We start from the raw sequence: 25,839 nt of genomic DNA on the forward strand, positions 1-25,839 counted from the left end.
ATTCTCAGGAAAAGTCTAAGGGCAAAGAAGAGATGAACTACGGTGGACAATGTGCCAGCTTTCTCACGCTCCCTTCTTCTGCTGTTCTCTCCTGGACTACCTTCCTACGCCAGGACTGGAGGTTGCTGGAAAAGCCGACATCAAGGGTGAGGATTTATTTTTGAAGCGAAGAAGGAACTACTGCCTCTCTATTCCTCTCCCTCTCCTCCCTCGAACTTTCTTAGGAGGCGGATAATCAGGGGTTCACTAGGCTTATAGTCATTGTTCACCACGTATTAATATGAATGTTCATTCACTGCAAAAATACCTGTTCAGTTTCTGCCAAATAAAAGGCCCTGCCCTAGAGGCCACAGGGCACACAAAAATGAACCTGGTGTAGTTCTAGCCCTCTGAGAGCCTACAGGCTAGTAAGCAGGGGTATGCGGCACGGACACAAACAAGGCAGACAAGTTACACTCTCGAGATTCTACAAGAAATCAGAGGAGGAAAGGGGAAGAATCAGTGAAGACTGTAGGGTAGGTGGCTTCTAATCTGTATCTCCAAGGTGGAAGAAAGCAGTCCAGGTAGAAGGAAGCGTATGAGCACAACTCAGAGGCGGCAGAGCATGAGCATGTGTCAAGTGAGCAATGAGAAGTCCAGCTGGGCAGAAGTAGAGTGCATCCGAGAGCAGGAGAAGAGAAAGCTGGAATGGCAGGTAAACATTTCATAGATGTAGTATCTTTGTGTAGCAGGAAGAGCACTGGACCAGGAGGCAGAAGACCTAGGCCTCATCCTGGTTTTTGCCATCATCCAGCTGTGTAACCACAAATAAATCACTTTCGGCAAGCTGCCACTGTCTCATCTGAAAGTGTGGGAGGTAAACTATATAACCGCTGAGATTCTTTCCAGCTCTTGCTAGTGGTCTGAGCTCTATCTAGAAAAGTTTAAAGACTCATCGTTTCCATGGATCCTAGTGACAAGCAAAAAGAACAAGTTTTATTATTCGCATTTCTCTGATGGGAACCACCAAGGCCTGACGGAAAGCTTGTCAGCCACCTCACCTGAAATCTTCATCACTGAGGGCTTCATCCTTTATAACCTTGAGCTTTTCCGATTTACCAGTCACCTTGGCCACTTTCTTTTTTGCTGGACCATCTGCTGAGCCCCCAGGATCACTGCAGCCCCTCTTCCTCTTTCCTCGCAAGACTTTCGAGAGCAGCTTCTTCTTTGGGGGTTTCTCATCTTCAAAGACATCTAGGCGACCAAAGGAACATGAGATGAGGGGCAATAAAAAAGGTGGAGGCAGTGTCGCTTCACGGGCAGGGTCATGAAAAGTCCTCTTCTGCAACCTCCCCCCAAACCACACCTCATCACCAGTTCGCCATGCCACGTTTGGTCAACGACAAGCTTTTAGCCTCTCCCCCTCTTCGGGCTAGTCTACATTCTATGCTCACAGTAAAACCCATCTTTCTTCATCAGCATTTTATTCTACTCCTCCTAAGCTACAGAGAGACCACCACCTGACTCAAACCAAATCTAACTTCCAAATCTTAAATTTCAGCTAATATCCAGCAAGGAAAATACATCAATCCGTTTATTAACACCTTGCTTATTTACGACCTGCTAAAACTATTTATTTTAGGGATAATCTGCCCCTATTAAGTGAAATGTTTCAAGTTCATCAACATGTCCAAGTTTTACTATAACCTTCTTCCTACTCATGCACGTTTCTGTGAGCTTTCAGAACCATTCTCTGCTCCAAAGACACACTGCTATGAGACCTTGCCAACCTAACCTGAATGGCTCTGGTATCCCAACCACCCTGGGGCTGGAAGAGGATGGCAGCAGTTCAAAAATGTCTTTATTTTCTTAAAATCATTATTGTTTTTGTTAAAGGGAAATGTAAAAAATGCCTAAGTTGTTGGTTTTAATTAAATTAGGGGATCTAAAAGTATAATCTATTAACCTATGAATATATTAGTAAATTAATTTTAATAAATAATATGGCAGGGGAGGATATTTTTCTACTTCGCAAATATATTCATGCAAATGATCTTGATTCTGAAATAAATCTTCCTTTGCCTTTGCATGACTCTGCTTCAACTAATTTTGTAAAACAAAAATACTCTAGCCTTCACTGAGGCTCTAAAAGGGGCTGCAATATTAACCTAAATATCAAATTAATTCATTCTTTTCATCTGTGGTTTGTCCTGACTCTCCGGATATTTATATTCTCCACGAATATACTTCTGCATATGGGAAAAAGACCCACCTTTCAATCTAAATAAAATCATACTTTAAACAAATTTCACATTATAGGGCATCTGTTTTAATGCTAGATAGAATCACCGATCCAGCTGTTTCTTCAAGATGTCTTCTAAAAGAATTTATGCATTCCTGTGTCTTAAACATTTTAATGGAGACACAAACAAAAAATGCGAAATTTTGAAAAACAAAATAGTTCAAAATTAATTATTTAGCATCTGGGGAATAGATTTCTTATTCCAAGACCGGAAGCTGCTTAAAGGTTTCGGACTAGACGGTTTCAGCAGGGTGCCCTTAACATCAGGATTTCTGGGTCTTATCGATGGTCTTTAGCTCTCTATTAATAAGCAAAGATGCCAAGACTCTTTACTAATCTAAAAACACAGGGGGGAGGACGCTTCAGAGGCACTGTTTCTTCCTCACCAAACTGATCTGATTGGTTAAAAGGCCCACTGTATATTTCTGTTCTTTGAAGAGAGGTAGAGGAGTGAAAAGGAGGAAGGAATGGAAACAAAAAACTGAATCAAAATAATATCCAAAAGTTTAAAAAATAATCTGAATTCCAATCATGAGATAATCATTAATTACGGTACAGTCACACGATGAAATATAACTCAGTTATATTGGTTTCCACTGCATAAAGAAACACAGACTAAAAGGAAATAATGCCATTACTTGGTGGTAGTTACTTCTTGATGGTAGAAATACGGACGACTTCTCTTTCTTTATCCTCTGCTGTGTGTTTTGGTCCCAGAGAATCTAGAGGCTACTTTCCAGGACCCTCCGAGACCCCGAGTTATCCAACATGTCTAACCAGCCTCCCTGAGCTCCGCGCGGCCATTCCGCAGGGCAGGGATCACCACCACGGCTTGCCTGGCCATCAACTGAGATTCAATAAGAACACCTGCTTAAACCGTCCAGCGGCATCTCACAGCACTTAGAATAAAACACAGACTCCTCAGCTTGGTCCCCAAGCCAAGGGCCCTGACAACCTCTCTCACCTCAATTCCTACCACTCGCCCCCCCACTCACTGTGTCCAGCCACACGGCCAGGCTCATTCCCTCCCACAAGTCTTTAACCTTACTGTTCCCTCTGCCTTTTCCCCCAGAACTTCCCTGAATGGCTCCTTCAGGGCATCAGCAACTGGCTCAAAATGACACCTCCTCCCAGAGGCCCTCTCTGACCAGTGATTCGGACTTAGCTGCTTCTTCCCCACCCCTACGTCTGTTTCATTACAGCAACCTGCTTTATTTTCTTCATAGCTCTTATCACCATGTGAATCGAGTTTTTAACGTCTTATTGTCTGCCCTCCCCACCCCTCCCCAAAGATTACAAGCATCATGAGAGCAGCGACCTTGCCTGTTCTGTTCCCTACTGTAAGTCCAGTACCTGGAACAGCGCTTGGAAATAGTGGGTGTTCAACAAATATCTGTTGAAGGAATTAATGAATTACATCAATGAAAGCATTAACAGAGAAGAAATATGAAGAAACCAGAGCTGCCCTAATAGAAACAAGGAAATAATGTGGAAGAAATAATGTTTTCTTTGTCCCTAACTGCTGAAAGCAGCCAAGTGTCCCCTTCATTTGCATGCACGGAAGTGCTGTTAGAACCTGCACTCGACCATCACCGAGTCAGCGGCACCTGCGGCCCACACCACACCTGCTCCCCTGCTCCCCCACAGCAAAGACCGCAGCTCCTCCCGGAGGCCACCGTGGGAACTGACCGGCAGCTCCTCGGCCTGGCAGCGTTTGAGCAAAACCTGGGGGCATCTTCACATTTAAGCTGAACTGTTAGAGCTAACCCAAATGATGTCCTAAGATGGACCATGCCAGGAGCCTTATATGCTTACTGAAAACTCACAACCACCCTGCAAGGGAGTATTGTTTCACAGACAAGGTTCAGAGACACTAAGTTATTTGTCCAAAATAGTTTACCTAAGTGTATATAAGTACCCAGCATTGGAGCTATACCAAGCTGGTGCCAGGTGAAGTGTTTAGCTGGGAGGAATGATTTTAATCTTTGAATTGCCACATATTCAGAATGCATTCCGTCTGACTAGAGCACCAACCCTCTTTCACAGCCATCTGCTGAATATCACCCATCCTAAATCACGCATCACACATCACTCCTCCAGAGAGCACATCCCAATCTCTCCAGTCAAACGTGATTATTCAGAAGCCACAAAGCCTTGTATCTTCTCCCATGATATCCACACCTTGTGTATTCTGCCTTGGGTATTTTTTGTAAATGTCAACACTACACACTCTAAGCTTTTCCAAGAAAGCTCTCTCCGATGTCATCTAGCTCATGTACAGCACATAGTACACACTCAAAAAATGTTATCTGAATGAGTAAATGAATTCATAAAATGGAACTCATTAATTGTGAGGTAAATCACCTTCTAAGTTTAGAAATGGTTACCATTTGACTATTTCCTAATAGACAACGAACTTATATACAGAATCACAGAATTGTTGAATCTAGTGTCAGAGTCCTTGCTGGTTACCTAATCTTCTACCCAGTTATCAGGAAGCCCAGAAATCCTTTCCAAAGCATGCATTTCGCAACTACTTAAAATATTTATTGAGCACTTAGTATACGGGGGGGGGGGGGGGGGGGCTGATGACAAGATAAAATATAGCCAAACATAAGACATGCTTTCATGAAACTTAAAGTCTAGTAAGATAAGCAATCAAAAAGGAGGCAAGCAAATTAACAAGATCATTACAGACTGTGACAAGGGCTTGAGGGCCTATGCGATCAAGAGGGCCTGGGGAAGACCATCTTAGATAGATGCTCAAGGAGCGTCTGAGTTGAGACCTGAAGGAACAGAAGAAATCAGCCATGACAAGAGCCATGAAGAACATTCCAGGCAGAAGGAACATCAAAGGCAAAGGCTCCAGGTGAGAAATAACATGGCATGTTTGAGGAACAGAAAGGAGGCCAACAAGGAGAGTATCTGGCAAGGAGGAGTGGTGGGAGACAACAGGAGAGGTAGCAGCAGCCAAATCAAGTAGGGTCTTGTAAGCCACGGTGAGGAATCTGGCTGGACTTTACACCAAGAGAAGCCACAGAGGGTTTGAAGTAGGAGCACGGCACGATCTGACCTTTTTTTTAAAGGATCCTTTGGGCTGGTGAGCAGAGTACTACTGCAGAGGAACGAAAGGAAGTAGGAAGACCAGTGAAGAGGTGACTGCGATCCTTCAGCTGAGAAGTGATGGTGGCTTGGACAAGGGCTGTGGCCGCGGAAATAAAGAGAAGTGGAGAGATTGGAGCTATAGTTCTGAGGTTGAACTGACAGGACTCGCTCACAGGATGTGTGCGTGCAAGGAAAAGGGGGGTCTGCTCTGACAACTGGGTGAAGGGATCATTTACCGAGATGGGAAAGTGTGGGGAAGGAACAGGTGTACCGGGGAAAACCAAGAGTTTTGCTTTGCCCATGGCACATATAAGACGCCTATTGGAAATCCACGTGCAAGAGTCAGGTTGGCTCCGAACCTCGAACTCTTGGGTGAGACTTAGCTGAAGATAGTCTGGGAGTCAGCACACCACTGCACTCTACGTCCTGGTCCATGCGTCTTCTGCGGACACAAAATAACTGCACTGCCTTTCGCCTGTCCAGCCCTGTGCATTTGCCAGAAGGCTTAGACTTTATCCTGTGGGCAACAGGCAGCAGCAAAGAGGCTACGCAGCGGAGCTCCTGTCGGATCGGGCGGGGGAGCCGCTCAGGGCGCAGCGCTCCTCGCGCGGAGGAGACGCAACGACGTCGGGGAGGACCCGGGCAGCGGCCCCCGCTTGTCTCCCTCGACCCTCCACCTCCAGGCGCCGGCTCCCCGCTCCCCCACCCGAGCCTGTCCCCTGCCCTCCTCCGGCATCTCCCCCTAAGCCCGGCTCGGCCTCGCTCTCACCCGCCTCCTTCTGCTCACGCCGGGCCGCGCTCTCGCCTTTGGCCTTCTGGCCGCGCGGCTCGCGCCCCCGCCGCCCGCTGCCGGCTGCGCGCTTCCTAGCCATGTTGCCCGGGCAAGACTCTCCCCACGCGTGACGCACCAAGCCGCGGGCGGCGGCCCAGATGGCGCGAGGCACGGCCACGCCCCTTCCTTACGGGCCGAGCCTCCACCCCCGGGCGAAGCTCCGCCCCAGCTCCAAACGACCAATGCAAACCTCAAGAAGCAAGAAGGTGCAAAACAGTTCTCTTTGTGCTTCCGGTGCATTGCTTCCTCGCGTTTCCGGAGACGGGGGGGGCGGGGGCTCGCGTACTCTCGCGAGAGGCGGGAAAGAGCGCAGGGTTTGAAACATGGCGGACGACGTGGATCAGGTGAGTGACTTCTTCGGAGCTCGCTCCGGAGCGGCTCCCGGCTCCCAGCCCTGGGCCTGCTCGGCTGTGCGTGCCAGGGTTGTCTTCTGCAAACTCGCGAGAAGGTGGCCTGTCATGCCGCCTCTTCCCAGGTCTTCGTGGCCTTAGTCGGCCCGTTGGTAACCGCGCCCCCTCCGACTGTTGCCTCAGGCCCTCAGATCTTTTCCTGTCCGAAGCCCGCCTGAAAACTAGTTATGCCTCCCGCTCGTCGCTTCCTTTGTCTTGAGGCTCACCTTTATCAGTAGAATGGAAATAATTATCCCTGTCTGCCTCACGGAGCTGTCGAAATCCTGAAAGAAAGCGTGGTGGTAAAGTTAAGGGCGAAACAATTATTACTCATTCAGCAAATCCGTAGTGAACATCAGCGTTTGCCTAGACACCGTTCTAAGCACCAGGGACACCGGCATGGACGTACGTGATCCCTGTCCCCACTTGGAGCTTATATTCTGGGGAGGACAGATGAAAAGTAAACATAAATACGTGCGTTATGTAGGAACGGTGTGGTATGGAGCACACGAGCAAGGACCTGGTATACTGAATAACTGACGGTCCTGCAGGCTTTCTCACCTGCTCTTCCCTCTTCCCAAAACGCTCTTCCTCAGATATCTTTGTGGATCAGGCCACAGCTTCTTCAGCTTTCTAGTGAAATCTCACCTCATCGAAGAGGTGAGGAAATAGCACTCTTCCCCAGGCTGCTTTATTTTTCTTCAAAGCATGTTAGTTGTTCATACCACGTGTATGCTGCTTTGTTTAATGTCTCTCTCCCCGCACTGGAATGTGAGGTCCTTGAGAACAAGAGTTTTGTTTTAATCGCTATTCTGTCCTCGGCTTTTAGAACAGTGCCGGAAACACTCAGATAGTTAGTGAGTGAATTGGATGATCGGGGAGGCCTCTTGGAAAAGGCAGTCCTTAAAGCTACAGGATTAAAAGCTGGACAGTGGGCATCCCAGACTGAGGCTGAAGGAGCAGTAGGGCTCTGTCATGAGTCTGTTCTTACAGTATAGTAGTTATTTATGCGCCTCTCCCCACTAAAATGAGCTCCTTGAGAGCAGGGACTGACTTCTGTAGTATTCTAATCCGGTATTGGTTAGCTGGCCCTTAACAAACACCTGTTCCACTGAGGAGGGGACCTGTTGAAGTCAGGATTTTTTTCCCCATCTAGCCTTTTCACGCTGTGGAGCCTGCAGCATTCAGTCACTCTCCTCCGCTGGCCTCATGTGCTCACTGAAGAAGCTCAAGAATCGTATCAACTCTCCTGGCTTCTCCTTTCCCTATGCATGAATCCAAGTCATCCCACCCTCATCTCTCTGAGACCTGTGTTTCCAACAGTTCCCTAGTAGTAATAGCTTGAACCGTTTATTGGTACTTTTCTCTTTACGAGGTACTGTTTTAAATACATTAGCTCATTTAATCCTCACAAGAATCGTGAAAGGAAGATTCTGGCTGCTTCATTTTACAAACAAGGAGACAATTAGAGACGGCATGATTTTTAATCTCAGTTTGTAAGTAGCAGAGTCAGCGGCTGAACCCATGCTGCCTGACTCCAAAGCTAGTACTTTCCACCAGTATTCTCTGCTTCCTGCTAAAGGTAGTCATCCTACTGGCCGCTGGGCACCCTAAGCTCAGCCTGCCCTGTACTGAACTCGTAATCTTCCCTCAAACCCTTATCCTTGCTTAGCATTCTGACTAGTGTGTGGTAGTCATTAAGTGAATGTTTTTCAAATTACTAAGTGATATTGGAGGTAGGGCTAAAGTCTCTGAGAGTGACTCCCTAAACCTTGAAATTGGGTCAGGTAGTTTAGGTTTTGAGAGAACAAAGTGCAGTCGTGATTATCTTGTGTTTAACTCCTTCCTGTGTATGTGTGTTTCGGCTCTCGTTTATGTAGCACGTATGTGCCAGGCACCATTCTAAGCCTTCATATATGTCGTTTAAGCCTCACAACAGCAGTCCTGGGTAGGCACTATTGTTATCCACGTTTTACAGATTAGGAGACTGAGGCGCAGAGGGGTTAAGTAACTTGCCCGCAGTCACACAGCATAGCAGTGATTTGAACACCATGCTCTCCCTACTACTGTATTTACTAAGCCTGTTTCTTTTATCAGCAACAAACTACCAACACCGTAGAAGAGCCCTTGGATCTGATCAGGCTCAGCCTGGATGAGCGAATTTATGTGAAAATGAGAAACGACAGAGAGCTTCGAGGTAGATTACATGTGAGTAAATTTATTAAATTACCTGGAAATCAGATTATGCTTTGTCATCCCACCTACCCTTTCCCCCTTAAAATGTAAAAACTGTCCACTGTGGAAGAGCATTTTGAATGTAGACAAGAGGGAGGTGGAAAGTCACCTATATTTCTGCAAGCTGAATACAACTATTTTATTCATATTTTTAACCTATTTTCTGTTAACAGAAATGGTGTGTTTATTAAAGAACATATCCATTTCTTTCATTTATTCCTTCTGTTTATTTGTAAATAACATTTACTTGTCCTGTATTCTTATTTAAAACTTCTTTAAATTACTGACATGTACGTAAATTTGTAGTTGGTTGTAAAAAATGGCACAGAAATACATAAAGTAAAAGGTGAAATTCCGTTTTTTCAATTGGTAACCACTGTTAAAAGTCGTGTATAGTCTTTCAGATCTTTTCCCTGTCTTTACATGTGTGTACGTATAAATGGGTTCATATGCGTATATTTGCACCACATACACCACCTCTGAAAAAAGTACATGGGATCTTGCTATATTACTATATTTTGAGCACTTTTCTTTTTCACTTACTCTTGGAAATTATTGATCATGAGTGCCTGTAAATCTCCTTTATTCTTTTTAATGACTGCATAGAATTCTGTATTGATGGTAGTGATATTTAGATGGTTTTCCATTTCTTGCTACTATAAATAATGGTACAGTAAGCATTTTTGTACGTATTTCTTTTTGTATATCTGCAAATATTTCTACAACATTGGTCCCCTGAAGTGGTCCTATTTATTTATAAAGAGAGCATACTGAAGGTTTTGCCTCTTCTTGATAACTTGTTACTTTCCTGAGTATGTCATTTTTATTACTTTCATTCTGCCCTACAGTGATTAAAAATAGCTAATATTTATTGAGCATTTATTATATGCCATGTACTATTATTCGAAGTGTTTTGTATGTAATATCTCATTTAATCTTTATAACAACCCTGTGCGGGTAGATAGTAATTATGCCTGTTTTGCATTTGAGGCAGCTCAGGCTCAGAAAGGTGAAGTTACTTGCTTAAGGTGATACAGCCTGTAAAGGGAGGGCCAGAGTATGAACCTAGGCTGTCTGACTTCAGCCCCATTCTTAAGTACTATGATTCTACCTTCCATAAAACCTAAAGGCAAAGAACCTCCTGTGCTTGGAAAGGAAGTAGGGGCTTAGGGAGGCAGTAGTCTTAATATACAGCTAGCCTTGAGGGAAGAGGAACCCCAGGAAATGGAATCGCAACACCTTTGCCAGGAAAAATAGAATTGAGCTTAATCACATGGGCCACTGGCACATGGAGAGACACCCCAGGACAGACGTGTTGCCTTAACTCTTGGAGGCATCTCCAGTTCCCTGCCTAGACTCAGTTGCCTCTATCCTGCATGGCCCCCAGGCTTCTGTCTGTTTGTTCTCTGGCCCGTATCTGTAGATCTTTGCTCTTGTTGGTGTGCTCTGCCTGGCAGCCGCTTTCATTTTGGTGTGAGCTGGTGAACCATTTAACACCTTGTTAGAAGTAAGTGTAAGTGCATTTGGAACAAGGTCCCCGAAGGTTCACCTTTTAGTAAAATGCATGAGCTTTGGAGCTTGGAATGAGGACATCCCTGAATATCTGAGTTGCACCATTTATTGATTGAGCCCACAGGTGCCGGTTGTAGCTAGGCTGTAAACGGGCGGGGTGTTGCTCTACTTGCTTTACCTTGGGGTGCTTAGTTTGAGACAGGGAGGGTTGAATGGCAGTGTCTCATGCCTTTAGGAGACTGCACTGCCGTCATCTTAGCAGCTGAAGAATTTTATCTCCTTTACTGTACCTTTCTTGTCACACTGTTCCAGAGGGAGTTGAAAGAATTCTACTGAAAAGTGATGAATTTGCTGTTTTTCATAATTAAATATTATAAATGATGTGGCTGCCTTGAATAACAAGTAGGGTGGACAGTTTAAAAATGATTTCAAGTTATTTTGAGTAAATTCATTTTTGGCCACATAGTGTTGTATTTTTATCAGGTCAATTAAGTTATTGTTGGAATGATTTGCAGAGAAACAGTATATTAGTACAGCAGGATTATCTTTATTTGTGTGTGAAAGTTTGTGGTATAAGTATTGTGGTTACTTGTAATTGAGCCATTTGCATATTGTAAGCCCTATTCATTGTTTCTTAATTTGATTATTAAATTTCTTGGTCCCGCACCCTCCCACTTCAGGCTTATGATCAGCATTTAAATATGATATTGGGAGATGTAGAAGAAACTGTGACTACTATAGAAATTGATGAAGAAACATATGAAGAGATATATAAAGTAAGTCATGCAATTCTATTCATCCCTTTTAAAATGTCAGTTGTTCTCAACATCCGACAGCTTGACATTTATGGAAAGCCTGTCATGTTTTGACACCTACTCATGGACTCAGAGTGTAGCAATTAAAAGCACAGGCTTTGAGGGGCCGGCCCGGTGGTGTAGTAGTTAAGTTCACGTGCTCTGCTTTGGCAGCCTGGGGTTCACAGGTTCATATCCCAGGAGCAGACCTACACACCACTCATCAAGCCATGCTGTGGTGGTGTCCCACATACAAAATAGAGGAAGATTGGCACAGATGTTAGCTCAGGGCCAATCTTCCTCGCCAAAATAAATAAATAAGTAAAAAATAAAAGGAAAAACTTCGGAGTCAGACAGACCTGGTTTCCAGTACTGGCTTGGCCACTTCCTACCTGGAGTATGTGAGGCAAGGGAATTGACTTTGCAGACTTAATTCGACATTGGTAAGCAGGAATACTCCCAGCTACCTTATAGGGTGGCCAGGATTCAATGAGATATGACAGTCTAAGATGCATATATGTACTAGTGTATAACAGTGATACTGGGCAATATTCTTTTGTTTGATGTGGATTTGATCTATCAATATTTAATAGAAACTAAAACTGAGAAATTTAAAAATACTTATTAACTCATTAAAAATAATGATAAACTTATAACATGTTAACATAGGTAACATTTTAATGAATAATAGCTATATTTCCTAAAACAAAATATTTAGTGAGAAGTGTCTTTGTTTTACATTTTTGCAAATCTCTTTAATGCCTGACTTAGTTGATGATATCTAGATTCTCACATCTTTTTTTCTGCATTTAATATGTTGTGATATGTTATAGTTGAAGAAAATCTGAAGTTCCACAGATGAGTAGTTGGAGAAGGGAGGTGTTTTTTTTGTGGCTACTCTTCTTTGATGCTACACCCAAACTCAACAAGGGGTAGATTCTTAAAGTTGCATTGTCGAATCTGAAACCACATCAGTGAACTTTTCATACTTTTGTTATGTGCAAATTTATTGGTCTGCCTTGCACTTTGAATGAATCTTTACACACACGTGATTTTGTAACATCAAGCGCTGGTCATTTGGAAAATATTAGGTCACTGAGTTATGCAGGTCTTCCAGATCTTCGCACATTCATTGTTCAACATAAAAAGAAAATCACATTTGTTAAGTCCTATAAGTATTGGGAAGCCAGTCTCTAACTCTTCTAGAGCATAGTAGTTGAAAATGTGGATTCAGATTGCAGGACTGCCTGGATTCAAATCTTGACTCCCTTGCTTACCAGCTGTATAATTGTACCAAATTACCCAACCTGTCTGTGACTATAATTCCTTGTCTATAAAATGAGGATGGTAATAGGACCACTTCCTACAGCTACTGAGGATTTATTGAGAGGTTGCATGAAAGCTTGAGCTCTTAACAGATCTGGGTTCAAATCCTGGCTGCTGATGATTAGTTATGTAAACGCAGACAAAGTTATAGAAACTTTCTAAGCCTCAGGGACTCCCTCTGTAAAATGCCGGTAACTGTGCCTGCCTCCCAGGATTATAACAGGGTGCAGTGAATTTGGTGTTTGCCAAGCTGGTGACGTGGTGATCAGTGGCCATTATGATTTTGGGTAAACCTGTGTGTCCAGTTTTATTCCTTTTGTGAGTTTCACTCTCTCATTTCCAAGATTCTTATTGAAAACATTTCCACTTTAGATGTTATCTCAAACTCAGTGCATCTAAAACTAAGCTCCTGGTGTTCATCACCTGCAAAATAGGGTCATTCTCAATTTCCTATTTCTGTGCATGATTTTCTCAGTTATTTAGACCATAGGTCTCAGAATTTCCCGGGACTTCTCCCTTTCACTCACTGTAATCAGTAACTGTTTCAGTCTATTCTTCACGTTGATTTATGTGTCATTGCTTCCCCATTGCCATGACCCTAGCTCAGGTACTACTCTTCATGTCCACCTCCTTTCCAGCCCATGCATGTCTGACTGCCAAAGTAATGGTCCTCAAACACTGCTTTTATTTGTCACAGTCTTGCTTAGAGACTTTTAAGGCCTTCTGTGCCCTGTAGAGCAAAGCACAGATTCAGGCTGAGGCCCTCCAGAGTGTGATTATAACTTTCCTGTCTCCCCTCTGATGATTCCTGTAGCCGAGTTGGTCCACTCACTGTCCTCAGAGTGTGCCATCTATAGTCTGCTTCTCTTTTCCCATATTTCTCCTACCTGGAATGTTCTCCCTGTCTCTTTCCTACAAAGCCTGTTTCAGGAACCACCTCAGCCCCAGCTCTTCTGTGACACTTTCTCTGACCATCTCAACCTTCTTTCCTCCTTTGGTTGGATCTTCTAATTCTTGGCCCTCTCCACTGACAGTGATCTTATTTACTTTTTCATTTGTATATTGCTTTTCATCTTATGAGCTATTTGAGGGCAGAGACCAGGACATTATTTCTTGTGTTCCCCATAGTGCCTTGTAGGCATTAAGTATATGCTCAGGTCGTTAAAGGAGTATCGAGTAGGGGAGAGAGGAGAGATAATGAAGGATAGTCTTGTTAGAGAGGCAAGGCGCATACTATTAAGTTTTAAAATAACTGGGGGGCCAGCCCGGTGGCGCAGCGGTTAAGTGTGTACGTTCTGCTTCTCATTGGCCTGAGGTTCACCAGTTCGGATCCTGGGTGCAGACATGGCACTGCTTAGCAAAAGCCTTGCTGTGGTATGTGTCCCACATATAAAGTAGAGGAAGATGGGCACAGATGTTAGCTCAGGGCCAGGCTTCCTCAGTAAAAAGAGGAGGACTGGCAGTAGTTAGCTCAGGGCTAATCTTCCTCAAAAAAAAAATAATAAAAAATAAAATAAAATAACTGTGAAGTGGAACAGCATGAATAGATGAAAAGTCACAGCCTTCCAAGAATTGATTTTTATCCAGTTTCAGCTTCTGGTATATAACTTGCTAACCAGTTTTATTAGGCTCTTAATATTTTGCCTTTTTGTTGATTTTATTTGAGGATGTCAGTGGGTCTATTTTTCCAAGATTTGACAGTATTATAGTTTGTAACAAAAGTTGATTAGCCTCTTTCTGCATTCACTTCCTTGACTGAAAAATGAGATGATTGGTAATGAGCTCTTAGGTTCCATTCAAATGTGAAAATCTCTAGTTCTGAATTCTGTGCTAAATAATGTTTAGGGGAAAACACACAAATTTGATTTTAAGGAAATACTTTGTCATACAAGGAAAAAAGAAATAAATATTCACTTACTCAGGAAGAGAGTAGAGAGCGGAGAATTGTAACAATGTTGCATAGCTACTATGTGCCAAACACTTGTATGTTTTATCACATTTAATTTCCCAGTAACACTGAGGTCAGTGTTATGACTCCTATTTGCTAGCTGAGGAAACCAGATTCAGCTAGGAAGAGAGATGGTAGGGGTTTCAAACCCAGGCCTAGGTGGCTTCAAAGCCTTCAGGGTTCTTTTCTCTGTATCAGGGCCTGGGGCTCAGAGTAATTGATGATAGAACGGGTGGATGGTGTTAGCAGGATAGCACCAAGTTCTTCTAGATAGCTCAGCAATGGCTGAGCTAACATGGATAGACTGACTACAAGAGATTATCGTAAAGGCATACCTCGGAGATAGCGTGGGTTTGGTTCCAGACCACCACAATAAAGTGAGTTACACAAAGTTTTTGGTTTCCAAGTGTGTATTAAAGTTATGTTTACACTATACTATAGTCTGTTAAGTGTGCAACAGTATTATGTCTTAAAAAACAATGTACAGACCTTGATTCAAAAGTACCTTTTTGCTAAAAATTGCTAACTATTATCTGAGCCTCCAGCAACTCATAATCTTTTTACTGGTAGAGGGTCTTGTAAAAATCACAGTATCTGTAAAGTGCAATAAAGCAGAGCACAATAAAACGAGGTATGCTAGTATAAATCTCTAGGATCTGGCAAGCCGTGCTTGGTCCTTCCCGTTGTAGGCTTTAAAATCTAATTTAGAAAGTGCCTACTACACAGAGAAGTTGCAGGTACTTTGAATGTAAACAGTTAAGCAAAATATCTTAGAAAGTGTACACTAGATAGGAGAAAGTGTTCTATCATAATGTAAACTTACTTTAACAGTAGACAAGTGGAAATGGGAGAGATTGCAGAACTAACCTTTGGTGAATGCCTGCTGTGTGTCAGGCACTCTGCCGTCCGTGTTATTATATATGTTGTATTTAATTCTAAGAGCCCAGTGAAACAGGCTTGAGTCCATGCTAATCTGCATTGCCATCTCTAAGAAAGTATATAGTATACAGCTTTTCCCAAACTTATATAACCATGGGACTTTTTCTTTTAAGAATACATATTGCTACATAACAAATTACCCCAAAACTTAGTGGCTTAAAGGGACACATTTATTAGCTCACAGTTCCTGTGGTTAAGGTGTCCAGACAGTTTAGCTGGGTCCTCTGCTTCAGGGTCTCTTATGAGGCTGCATAAGGGCTGTGGGCTCATCTGAAGGCTCAACTGGGAAAGGATCTGCTTCCAAGCTCACTTACATGGTTGTGAGCAGGATTCAGTCCTCAAGGGTTGTTGGACTGAGCACCTCAGTTCCTTGCCACGTGGGCCTTAACTACTTGGCAGCTTGCTTCCTCAAACCCAGCAAGAGAGCTGGCCAGTAAGATGAAAGTCACTGTCTTATGTAATCTGATCATAATAGTGACATCCCATTACCTTTGTAGTATTCTGTTGGTTAGAAGCAAGGCACAAGTTTCACCCACACTCAGAGGGAGGGGATTACACAAGGCCATGAACGCCTAGAGGCAGGGATCATGGGGAGCAATCATAGAAGGTGCTTACCCTGGAAAATGCTCTGTTCATTTCTGTTCACTGGATCTCCAGAAAACTATAATTGAATTAATGGGGAGTCATGGATGAAGTGGATGCCATGTGAAGGTAAGAGAAGGGACTTTTTAATTCAGAAATATGACCACTGAGTAAGGGATTTGAGTAAATTATATGAATGGTTTTGATGAGCATAGACTCCTTCACTAAACTTACTATCCTAGAACTAGATGCACCTTTTGCAGCTTGAAGGAAACCGGAAGAAAGGACTGCTTCGTACCAGCAGACAGCAGACATGGTATTTGTTTCTCTAAGAGTGTCTCAAACTGTCCTTGTGCAGTATTGGTGTCACCGTTGAGCTTGTTAGAAATGTAAATTATGTTAGTTTCAGTACCCAAGAAGCTCATAAAACATACTTTTACGTTTTAAAGAAAGTTATGGAAACACACCTATTACTAATATTTCTGCCTGGCAGAGAAGAGATCTCGCATCCTGCTCTGTCTGATAAGACATGATTCTCAGTCTTTAGGCAAAGCAGCAAGACCTCTCAAAGCCGAAAAGCTTTGGAAAATCCCTTGCCGAAAGAGGGTGGGTGGTTATGGTGGCAGGTCATGAGGCTGGGCCTCAAAGACAAAAATGAGAATCTCACCTTGGAAAGCATCTGGAGCAAATGAAAGTTTCAACTGTGTTAGCAAAATGTAACAGTGTCGCAATCATCTCTGTTCAGAACAGAGATCTTATCAACAGAACCTTTTTGTGTTAGGTGGTATGTTAACAAGATCCCTGAAAGCTATTCTGTGTGAAGTTGTTTTCCTACAAGAATATCAGACTCCTTCTATGTTGAAACATCGCCTAGTATTTGTCGCTGTTGGTCTCAATGGAAAGAAATTCAGAAGAATTATGTTGCATCTCCTGCACTTAAAAAAAAATTAACGTAGGGATGAGCCTGGTGGCACCGTGGTTATGTGCGCACCTTCCTCTTCAGCAGCCCGGGGTTCTCTGGTTTGGATCCTTTGTGTGGATCTATGCACTGCTTGTCAAGCCATGCTGTGGCAGGGGTCCCACATGAAATAGAGGAAGATGGGCACGGATGTTAGCTCAGGGCCAGCCTTCCTCAGCAGAAAGGAGGATTGGTGGCAGATGTTAGCTCATGGCTAATCTTCCTCCAAAAAACACAAAAACACAAATTAATGTATTTTTTTCTGAGCGTATAAATAACGCATACTCACTAAGAGACTTTAGAAGACAAAAATAATAAGAAGATAACCACCCATCTCACCAACCAGAAATATCCACTGAAATATTTTCCTATATTTCCTTCCAGTCTTTCTTGTTGCCGTTTTTTTTTATTATTAACATGGACATGACATAATGTACCAATTCTAACATGCACTTTCTGTTTCTTACATTTTAGCATCTCTAAAATGGAGCTGTATCTTACAGATATGCTAGGAATTAATTGTGTCATGGTTTAATTAGAAGCATTTGTGCTTTTTTTAGTTGCACTGAAGCTTACAAATGATGACATCTTTTTCTTTTTTTTTTGAAGATTGGCACTTCCCTCTCCAAATCCCCCCAGTACATAGTTGTGTATTTTTAGTTGTGGGTTCTTCTAGTTGTGGTATGTGGGATGCCTCAGCGTGGCCTGATGAGCGGATGCGCCCAGGATCCGAACCAGTGAAACCCTGGGCCAACGAAGCGGAGCATGCAAACTTAACCACTCGGCCACCGGGCCGGCCCCCAAGACGCCTGATGATATCTTAAATGTCATGTAATATAGAATATACAATTTTATATTCTACTTTTTTCATGTAACATTATTAACCTAAAAATTTCATCACAGAAATAGATTCTTCATAAACGTTTCATGCTCTTGTGTTGAATTCTGCCTATGACAGAAATGACTCCTCAGCTGTGGTTTCCGTTCTTACAGAGAGAGGAACAGTGCTGCTCACTTCAGGTTTGCAGCGAGCTGACAGCAGATCCATAACTTGTGCTGCTCCCATCTGCTTGGAGCAGGGTTCCTCCGAAACTGTTTGACAGTGTTGTGTGTCTGTGCACATGTGCATTCTCTGAGTGAAGTGTTGAACAGATTCTCAGCGCAGTCACTGATCTCCCTAAAGATCCTGACTGCCGCCTTTGAGGGCCGGCTGCTGCAAAAGGGAGCATTCAGCTACAGCCCCCTGCGCCGAGTGCACGTGGCCCTCCTCTCCAGAGCTGCAGCTGCAGAAGAGAAGCAAAGTTTGTTTAGTTAGTGAGGTGTTTTTCTTTCCATTGCCATGATTTATTAGGCAAAATGTTAAAAGTTAAATCTTCGGATAAATGAAAATATTTCTCAGTTCAACTGTAAGGACAAAACGGTTTCTTCTCTAGAAAATATAGTATTGTTCCATTTTCCACGCAGAAGTTCTATTTTCTTGTACAAGCAACCTTGTAGGATTTTAGATGTATTTGGTAGTTTCTCCTTGGAGTGTGTGTATTAACTGTAGATAGAGAAAGGAAAGATAATATAGTGAGAAATATCTAAAGTCAGTTTCATTCGGCAGCATGGTACTTCCCTCCAAGACAGGAAACCAGACTGAATGGTTCCTCAGCCTGACTCATGTTATGTTTTACTCCCTCTTTCCTCTGTTGAAATTACTAATGAGCATCAATATTACCAAAACAGGGAGACCCACGCACCATAGGTTTTTCCGTGTAACGTAATATAATGGACTTCTGAGTGATTAACTTGACTACTGATTTGTTAATGGGGAGGTTGAGAGCAGTCATACTCTGTCAGCTTTCAGCCCTCCGTTATTCATGTGTCCGTTTTCTAGACTGCTAAAGGTCTGTATTACTTGGCCCCAGCCTACTTTTTCAAACATCTATCATGTTTACCACCTTCCATCACCAGACTCCCCATGGTTTGACTCGCCAGTTTCTCTGAGGATGTTGTGCCGTCTTTGGTACCTGAGCCATCTTGCTGCCTCTGCTTGCAGCAGCCTCCCTCACCTAACAGACCTTTGCCTGCAGGCCTTTAGACAGCGTCAGACGTTTCCCTGGACCTTTCTCTAGATGAGCACTGTCCAACAGAACTGTCTGCAATAAAGGAAATGTTCGATATCCATACTGTCCCATAATACAGTAGCCATGAGCCATATATGGCTATTTAGCACTTGAAATATGTGCTGCTGTGACTAAGGAACTGAATATTCAATTTTATTTAATTTTAATTTAGCCACTGTGGCCAGTGGCTCTTGTGTTGGACAGAGCAGCTCTAGACCAACTCCCCCATACGGAAGTAATTCTTCTCGCTCTCCAAACTTCCCAGTCCATAGGTAATTGTTCTTTTTATGATCCCATATTATATATCACTTATACTGAATACATACCATATTTTGTTTCTTATCCATTTTAAATTGCTTCCATTTTAATTTAACTTTTTGAACAGATAATAGATTCACACAGTTAAACAGTCACTAAACATGAAAAGTAATGTAATGAAAAGTCTTCCACCCCGTCCTCTATTCATCTTCTTTTCACTCCCCCTCCCCCCAGAGATAATCACTGTTACTGGTTTCTTGAATCCCCCAGTGTCTTTATCCATATGTGAATAAAAACTCTTTTCCTTCCCCATTTTTTTTAAATAAAAGATAGCATACCATGCCTGTTGTTACACACCTTGCTCTTTTGATTTAATATGTCTGAACTTTTTCCATTTTCATATATAGCTTCTCTATACTTTTGGCTTTAGCTTTATGGTACTCCATTGTATAGATGTACCATAATTTATTTAACTTCCTATTGATGGACAGATAGCCATTTTCAGTCTTTTGCTGATACAAATCTTTCAATCATTGCTGATATGATATCCTGCCATAAATAATTTTATCTTTTGCTTATGTGTAAGTACTCTTATAGGGTAGATTCATACCTTCTCTGCTTTCTCTTCACTTCTAGAATGGGGATTCTAGAAGGATGGGTCTATGTCTTATTCATCTCTTTGTGTCTAGTGTCTATCATAGTACCTGATACATAATCATATAAAGAGAACACATATATATGTGCATGTGTGCGCACCCTCCCCAAACCCCTACCCCGGCCATATGTTTGACAGCTGGCAAGGCTTGGATCTGCAGTCCTTGGCACTGAAATAAAATCTTTCCTGTTTCAAACTAATTCATTCAACTTTTTTGAGACTGAATGTGAAGTCCACTCATGCAAACATTTATATATAAATATGTATGTATACATATTTGTACATACATATATGTGTATATACGTGTGTGTGGTTTAAATTCTGGATGAAATTCACCACCATTACTAGAAAGCCAATACATTTTTCTTTTCTTTCTTTCTTTCTTTTTTTTTTTGAGGAAGATTAGCCCTAAGCTAACTACTGCCAGTCCTCCTCTTTTTGCTGAGGAAGACTGGCCCTGAGCTAACATCATGCCCATCTTCCTCTTCTTTGTATGTGGGACGCCTACCACAGCATGGCGTGCCAAGCAGTGCCACGTCTGCACCCAGGATCTGAACTGGCGAACCCTGGGCCGCCAAGAAGTGGAATGTGCTAACTTAACCGCTGTGCCACCGGGCCAGCCCCCAGCCCCCAATACATTTTTCTGATCTTGACTTTATAGAATCCTTTTCTTACCTAAAGGACGTTAAGTTTACATGCTGAACCCCCTATACCTGCTCATGTCCTCATTCTCAAGAATTATTTGTCTATAGCCTGGTCTCCTGGGTGGATAATATAAACAGACAGCCCAAGGGAGGTAACTCACACGTGGATAGTTGAAAGTTTACCCTTTGGGGCATATTAGTTAGCGTTGGCTAGACTATAGTGACAAATCCCCCCCACCACCTCCACATGTAATGACTCAGCACAATTGAAGTTGTTTCTTGATCACATACTTGTTCTAGGCAAGTTTCCTCCACACAGTCATTCAGGAGCTCAGGCTGCTTTCTTCTTGTAACTCTGCCATCCCCTAAGTCTTTATTGTCTTTCACATCCAGCCAGTGGTAGCAAAAAGAACCAGAGTGATGCTCTTGGGAGGTTTTAGGAACCAGGCCTGAAGTGCCACATAGATCTTCTCACATTCTTTAGGCTAGAACTCAGTGATATGACCATACCCAACTGCAAGGGAACCTGAGAAATACAGTTTTTGTGCCCAAGAAGGAAAGAAAATGGAATTTTTATGACTAGCTAGCAATTTCTGCTATAGTCTGCCCCTCTGGCAACCAAATCTCTATACCTCTCAGCAAAGGGTTTCAAAAAAAAATCCTCTTCTCCATGGACAAATGACCGTGGATTAATTAACCAATTCTCTTTTCCCTAGAAACCTGATAAAAGTGGAATGTCAACTGTTTTACTAGAAAACATGCTTATGGTGAACATGCCACTGGTTCACAAACTGCATGTGAACTGGGAGAACTAGGAATAAGCTCTAAACACTGTTAACCTGTCGCTTTGGGCTTCCCTGAGCATGATGTGACGCTTGGAGTGGCACTTGCCCCTCCTTAGTGACTTTGAAGCTACACTCAGGGACAGTTGCTTACTTTGTGAAGCATAGAGCAGTTAAACCAGGGTGGCTTCTGCACCCACCAGGTAACTGAGCTGTCGCTTGAGTCACTAGAGAACAGTCCTTGGCCTGTTGTAAAGGCTCCCACTGAGAGACCTCCCGCTGCTGCCTGGCTGGCATGCTGTGTTATCCTCCAGGCGAGCTGTTACACTGGTCTCAGCATAGCTATACTGAGCTTTGTAAGTTTGATCATGGAGTTGCTATGAAGACCAACAAGAGTGGGTGTTCCGAACCCTGCTCCCCACACACAGAACACCCTCACCTCTGCCCCAAAGGAGACGAGCAGGACAGGCAGCTCAGGGTCCACCCTCTCCACACGATATGCGGTTCTCTGTCAGATCTACGTCTGGCCACTTGTGGTACAGATTCCTGTAAGCTAAAAAGGTGAATTAGTTGCGTTGCCCCTCTCACAGGCACTGCAGCAGAGCAGGGACAGGATATCCATGGTAAAAAGTCCCTTTCAGAAAAGGAAAGAATGGGAACAGACAGCAGTTACCGGTCCTTGGTAATGATGAATCCCCTGGGGAGGCACGAATGTTCCTGTCCAGGTAGTAGAAGAAATACCTTGGTTAGGTCAAGTATGTCCCATGCAATATTTAGGACAGACTTATACAAAAAAAATTTTTTTGTTTATCTAGAATTCAGATTTAATTGGGTGACTTGTATTTTTATTTGTTGAATCTGGCAACCCTAAATGGGAGCTGCAGAGCTTTCACAGCTAATTTCTTGCTTGTGCTGGAAGACTCAGTCAAAGGCTTTTTTAGCCAAGCTCTGGTTTCTCTGGCAATGCAATTTCTTTAAAAACTTAGGACTTCGGATGTTTCTGATCTGTTTACTTCCAGTTAATTCTGTGGGCCAGTAACCTCAGTCAAAGTTCTTCCCTAGACACAGCTTATAGACACCTTTATTTCTCTGGTTCCTCACCTCTGTTCCTCTCCCTCAAATGAATGTTGATTACTTTGAGGCCATTTGCTAAAAGTAGGTTTGGGTGGGAAGGGAACGCCCTTAATCTGATCTTTGCCTCAGGGCTGAGTTTGTTTAACTGAGAAGTTTTACTGGGCTTTGTTCCTCAGCTTTTTTCCTGCTTATTGTCTTCAGTTTGGAGTCTAAAAACAGTTGGCTTTTCTAACCCTTCTTGTAATCTCTGCCCGATAGCCCCTGGTCCTTGCCTGGGCTTGTCTCTTACACTGCCTTGCTGAGGACTTCAGGTTAACAGCAACATCTACTAACATTTGGCCTTTTCTACCCTCTTCTCCCAGAACCTATAGCTTTGGGAGATCCTTGGGCTACTTTCAAGTCCTTGCAGGCAATGGTTTTACCGAATGTTTTGCCAAGGCATAAGAGGCTTTCAAACATTTCATATCTGTTTCCTTACTGCCTAAGGCTTGACCCCCAGGCTGATGCCCCAGGTCTCCATTCCATATGTGTGAGTGAGTAGCACATAGAAGCAACTCGCAATGGCTCAGCTGCAATAGAATATTATTTCTCGCCCACAGAACAGTCCTGAGTGGGGTTTTAGGGCAGTACAATAGCTTTCTTAGAGGTGCTCAGTCAGGGCCCCAGGCTGCTTCTGTCTTGTGGCTCTGCCATCCCCTCAGTTCTCCATTATCTGAGTCCATCCAGCAGTGGGGGGAAGACCACAGAGGGCATTCATAGGAGGTTTATGGGTCAGTCAGTCACTTCTGTTCACTTTCCATTGGTGAAAACCCAATCCATGGCTATTTCTGGTTGCACGGAAGCATGAGAAATGTAGTCTGGCTGTGTGCCAGGAGAGGAGGAGACTGGATTAAGATCAATAGCTCCAGTCTCTGCCAATTATTAATATTGAGGGAAAGTGAGGTTAATGGAATGATTCTTTGTGCTACAAAGGTAAGTGATCAGGTTTTTAAAATCAGTTTGTGTTATGATGAATCTATTTGGTCTTTTGTTTTCAAATTTCTCGCTTAAAAAATAAATACTACTACTACAGATTTGTATAAATCTGTTCTTTTTTTTCTTCTTCCAGTCAACAAAACGGAATATCCCGATGCTCTTTGTCCGGGGAGATGGTGTTGTACTAGTTGCCCCTCCATTGAGAGTTGGCTGAAACAAAGGATTTATCCATGTGGAAAATAGTGTGTATGATTGCTTCTTTAAATGTAGAAGATATTCAAAAGAGAAGCCTGCCTAGATTTTGATATTAAGAAATGACCAAGGATTCTTCCACACCCGAAATGAGTTGATGTGCAGATAACTCACAAATTCTTAAGCAAAATGGCATGTTTATTTTTCTCCACCCCTTCCAATAAATGTGATCACCAAGATGCAGAACTCTGTTTTCAGGAGTTGATTTGCTCCATTGTCTTTTCAGGCAGTTTGTTTTGTTTTTTTCTTTAAATTAAATTTGTTGTTTCCTTTTTTGACTTTTTTTTTCAATGCAGTCTCCTGTCTCATGAATCCTTTAAAGTAAGCGCACAGCTTGCAGTCACTTGATTTGTGCACATTTGTAGTGCGTCCGCTGTGTTCGGGGCTCCGGGTGAGCACTGGGGACTCCAGTTTTGTCAGTCTGCTTCCTCCCCTGGAGTCTTCTGGGGCGGCAGTTGTTTACTCCAACCATTGCAGAACAGTGAGACTAGTGCTGATAGAATAATGCACGGATAGGATGCCGTGAGAGCACAGAGGAGCTCACGCACATCAGAACCGGTTGGGGGAGTGGGGGTGGCCGGGGTGCTGTGTCACTGTAAACGTTAATGCTGCAGTGAAAGACAAAGCAGGATTTCTGTTACTTCTGCCTGGCCTGACGTATTTCTAAGGTCAGGCTTTAGCAGTTACATAACTGTGTGGTTCAGCTTGGTCATAGCTCCCAATGCTGCCCATATTTTGTGACTCGAAGAAACCATCTTCCCACTTGTGGATCACAGGCCATTAATCATGAGAGGTCTAAAACAACATCTCAGTGGCACATAAAACTGAAAGTGGCTGAAAGCAAAGCTATATTTATTTCTAGCTTCAGTCAGTCAGTACTTAATGCTTGAAAGGTAAGGGGGGATGTCTAGGTATGTGTTAAACTTGTTAACAGTCTCTGAAACTTAGTTAACATGGGGCTTAGAACCTGATGTACTCCGCTATATAGGTTATTATTCCATTTTGAAATATAGAAAATCCAATATGTGAATGGCTTGTTTGTAAATACGCTGAATGTGTGTTTGTTAATCCGTTATCAACACGATATGCTAACATACATGCACAGTATTTTAAGCCATGTGCAAGAAAGATGCTTTCAGTAGATGTTGTGTAAAAAGGTCTCATTTTCATTATTTGTTGTAGCTGTCCCTGCAAGCTAATGGAGAAGGGAAAAATAAGCATCGGTGAGCTGACGGAGGTTTTATCTTACATGCACAGACGGGAGAGAACCTCCCTTCGCTTCTGCCCCCCACCCTTGGTCCTCAGGCTTCAGTAGTCCTGATAGGTAACCTGTTTACAGCAACCTGTTCACTGTTAAAATAAATGGGACCTGTGGTTCTGATGGCAGCAAGTGGTCAATCATTAGGATCACCCTTTCTGAGTAGAACTCTTGCCTAAATGATGATGATGATAGAGCATCATAATTACCATCGTTCGTTGAACAAAGTACACCAGGCAAAAGCAATTTGTATACATATTCCTGTGTAATCCCTACAGCAACTTTGTCCTGCAGAATGTTAGAAGAAACTGAAGCTCAGAGAGCTTAAAGTGCTTGCCTGTGGGTCACACAGCACAAGGCAGGATGTGAACCTGTGGGAGTGTGGGGCAGGCGTTGAGTGGAGACCCTGACTCAGTAGTAAATTGGCTCCTAATATCCACCACAGCCATGGCATGACTGGCCATCTGGCCCCCTTGCTCTGCCGCACTCTCCAAGTCTCTCCAGCATTGAGTTTATTTTTAGTGGCTTCTGATATCCATGTTTAATTTCTGGACACTTTCTACTCAGTTCTTCGTCATCTTTCTCCTTTTTCTCCTAAAACTGATAGATTACACTAGAACTTTTGGCTGTGAGGACTATTGTTTGCACATACTTGTTTCTAAAAACCATGAGCCTTAAAATCTGACACAGTTACCTTCATGTGCATGTAAAAACCAACTGCAACATACAAATGTCCACTTCCTTCCTAGCTGCTAAGGTATAGGGAGAGGGGCAATGAAAGATTAGTTGCAGGATAACCATCTGCGTGTTACTAGATAGAGGGAAAGGAAGCAGTGTGGGGTTTGTGACCCCTTTTGGAGCTCGGGTCTACCTGCCTGGAGGGTTGGAGCTGGGATTCAGTCCACAACAGGGACTGCCCAGGCAGCGTCCTA

At 43.2% G+C, this 25,839-nt stretch overlaps 2 protein-coding genes across 4 annotated transcripts in view; one reads left to right on the plus strand and one right to left on the minus strand.

Annotated features, from left to right (window-relative positions):
• Positions 1 to 6,465, minus strand: part of XPC (XPC complex subunit, DNA damage recognition and repair factor) — a 33,868-nt gene extending 27,403 nt beyond the window's left edge. Inside the window, exons 1-2 of one of the 3 annotated variants that reach the window (XR_011426779.1) lie at positions 6,156 to 6,438; positions 1,041 to 1,233 (exon numbers count right to left, since the gene is read on the minus strand). Coding sequence is in view for 2 of the 3 variants with exons in the window: in XM_023619901.2 (XP_023475669.2) it covers positions 1,041 to 1,233; positions 6,156 to 6,258 (296 nt within the window). In the remaining variant the exon portion in view is untranslated. Of the gene's footprint in view, positions 1 to 1,040; positions 1,234 to 6,155 lie in introns of all 3 variants that reach the window. The other 2 variants (XM_023619901.2, XM_023619902.2) reach the window with 2 other exon arrangements.
• Positions 6,417 to 23,940, plus strand: LSM3 (LSM3 homolog, U6 small nuclear RNA and mRNA degradation associated). The gene is made up of 4 exons (XM_003363065.4): positions 6,417 to 6,562; positions 8,705 to 8,815; positions 11,035 to 11,130; positions 23,531 to 23,940. Exons 1-4 carry the CDS (start codon positions 6,542 to 6,544, stop codon positions 23,609 to 23,611), a joined length of 309 nt encoding a protein of 102 aa, XP_003363113.1. The 5' UTR covers positions 6,417 to 6,541; the 3' UTR covers positions 23,612 to 23,940.
• Positions 23,941 to 25,839: the final 1,899 nt, after the last annotated feature.

This window comes from Equus caballus, chromosome 16 (assembly GCF_041296265.1).
Source record: "Equus caballus isolate H_3958 breed thoroughbred chromosome 16, TB-T2T, whole genome shotgun sequence".
NCBI lineage: Eukaryota > Metazoa > Chordata > Mammalia > Perissodactyla > Equidae > Equus > Equus caballus.

Bases quoted from the DNA above. Each gene is read 5' to 3' on its own strand.
- LSM3 (XM_003363065.4), top strand. From the start codon at position 6,542: ATGGCGGACGACGTGGATCAG. The intron at 6,563-8,704 runs GTGAGTGACTTC...TTCTTTTATCAG, and splicing joins TGGCGGACGACGTGGATCAG to CAACAAACTACCAACACCGT. The intron at 11,131-23,530 runs GTAAGTCATGCA...TTCTTCTTCCAG, and splicing joins CATATGAAGAGATATATAAA to TCAACAAAACGGAATATCCC.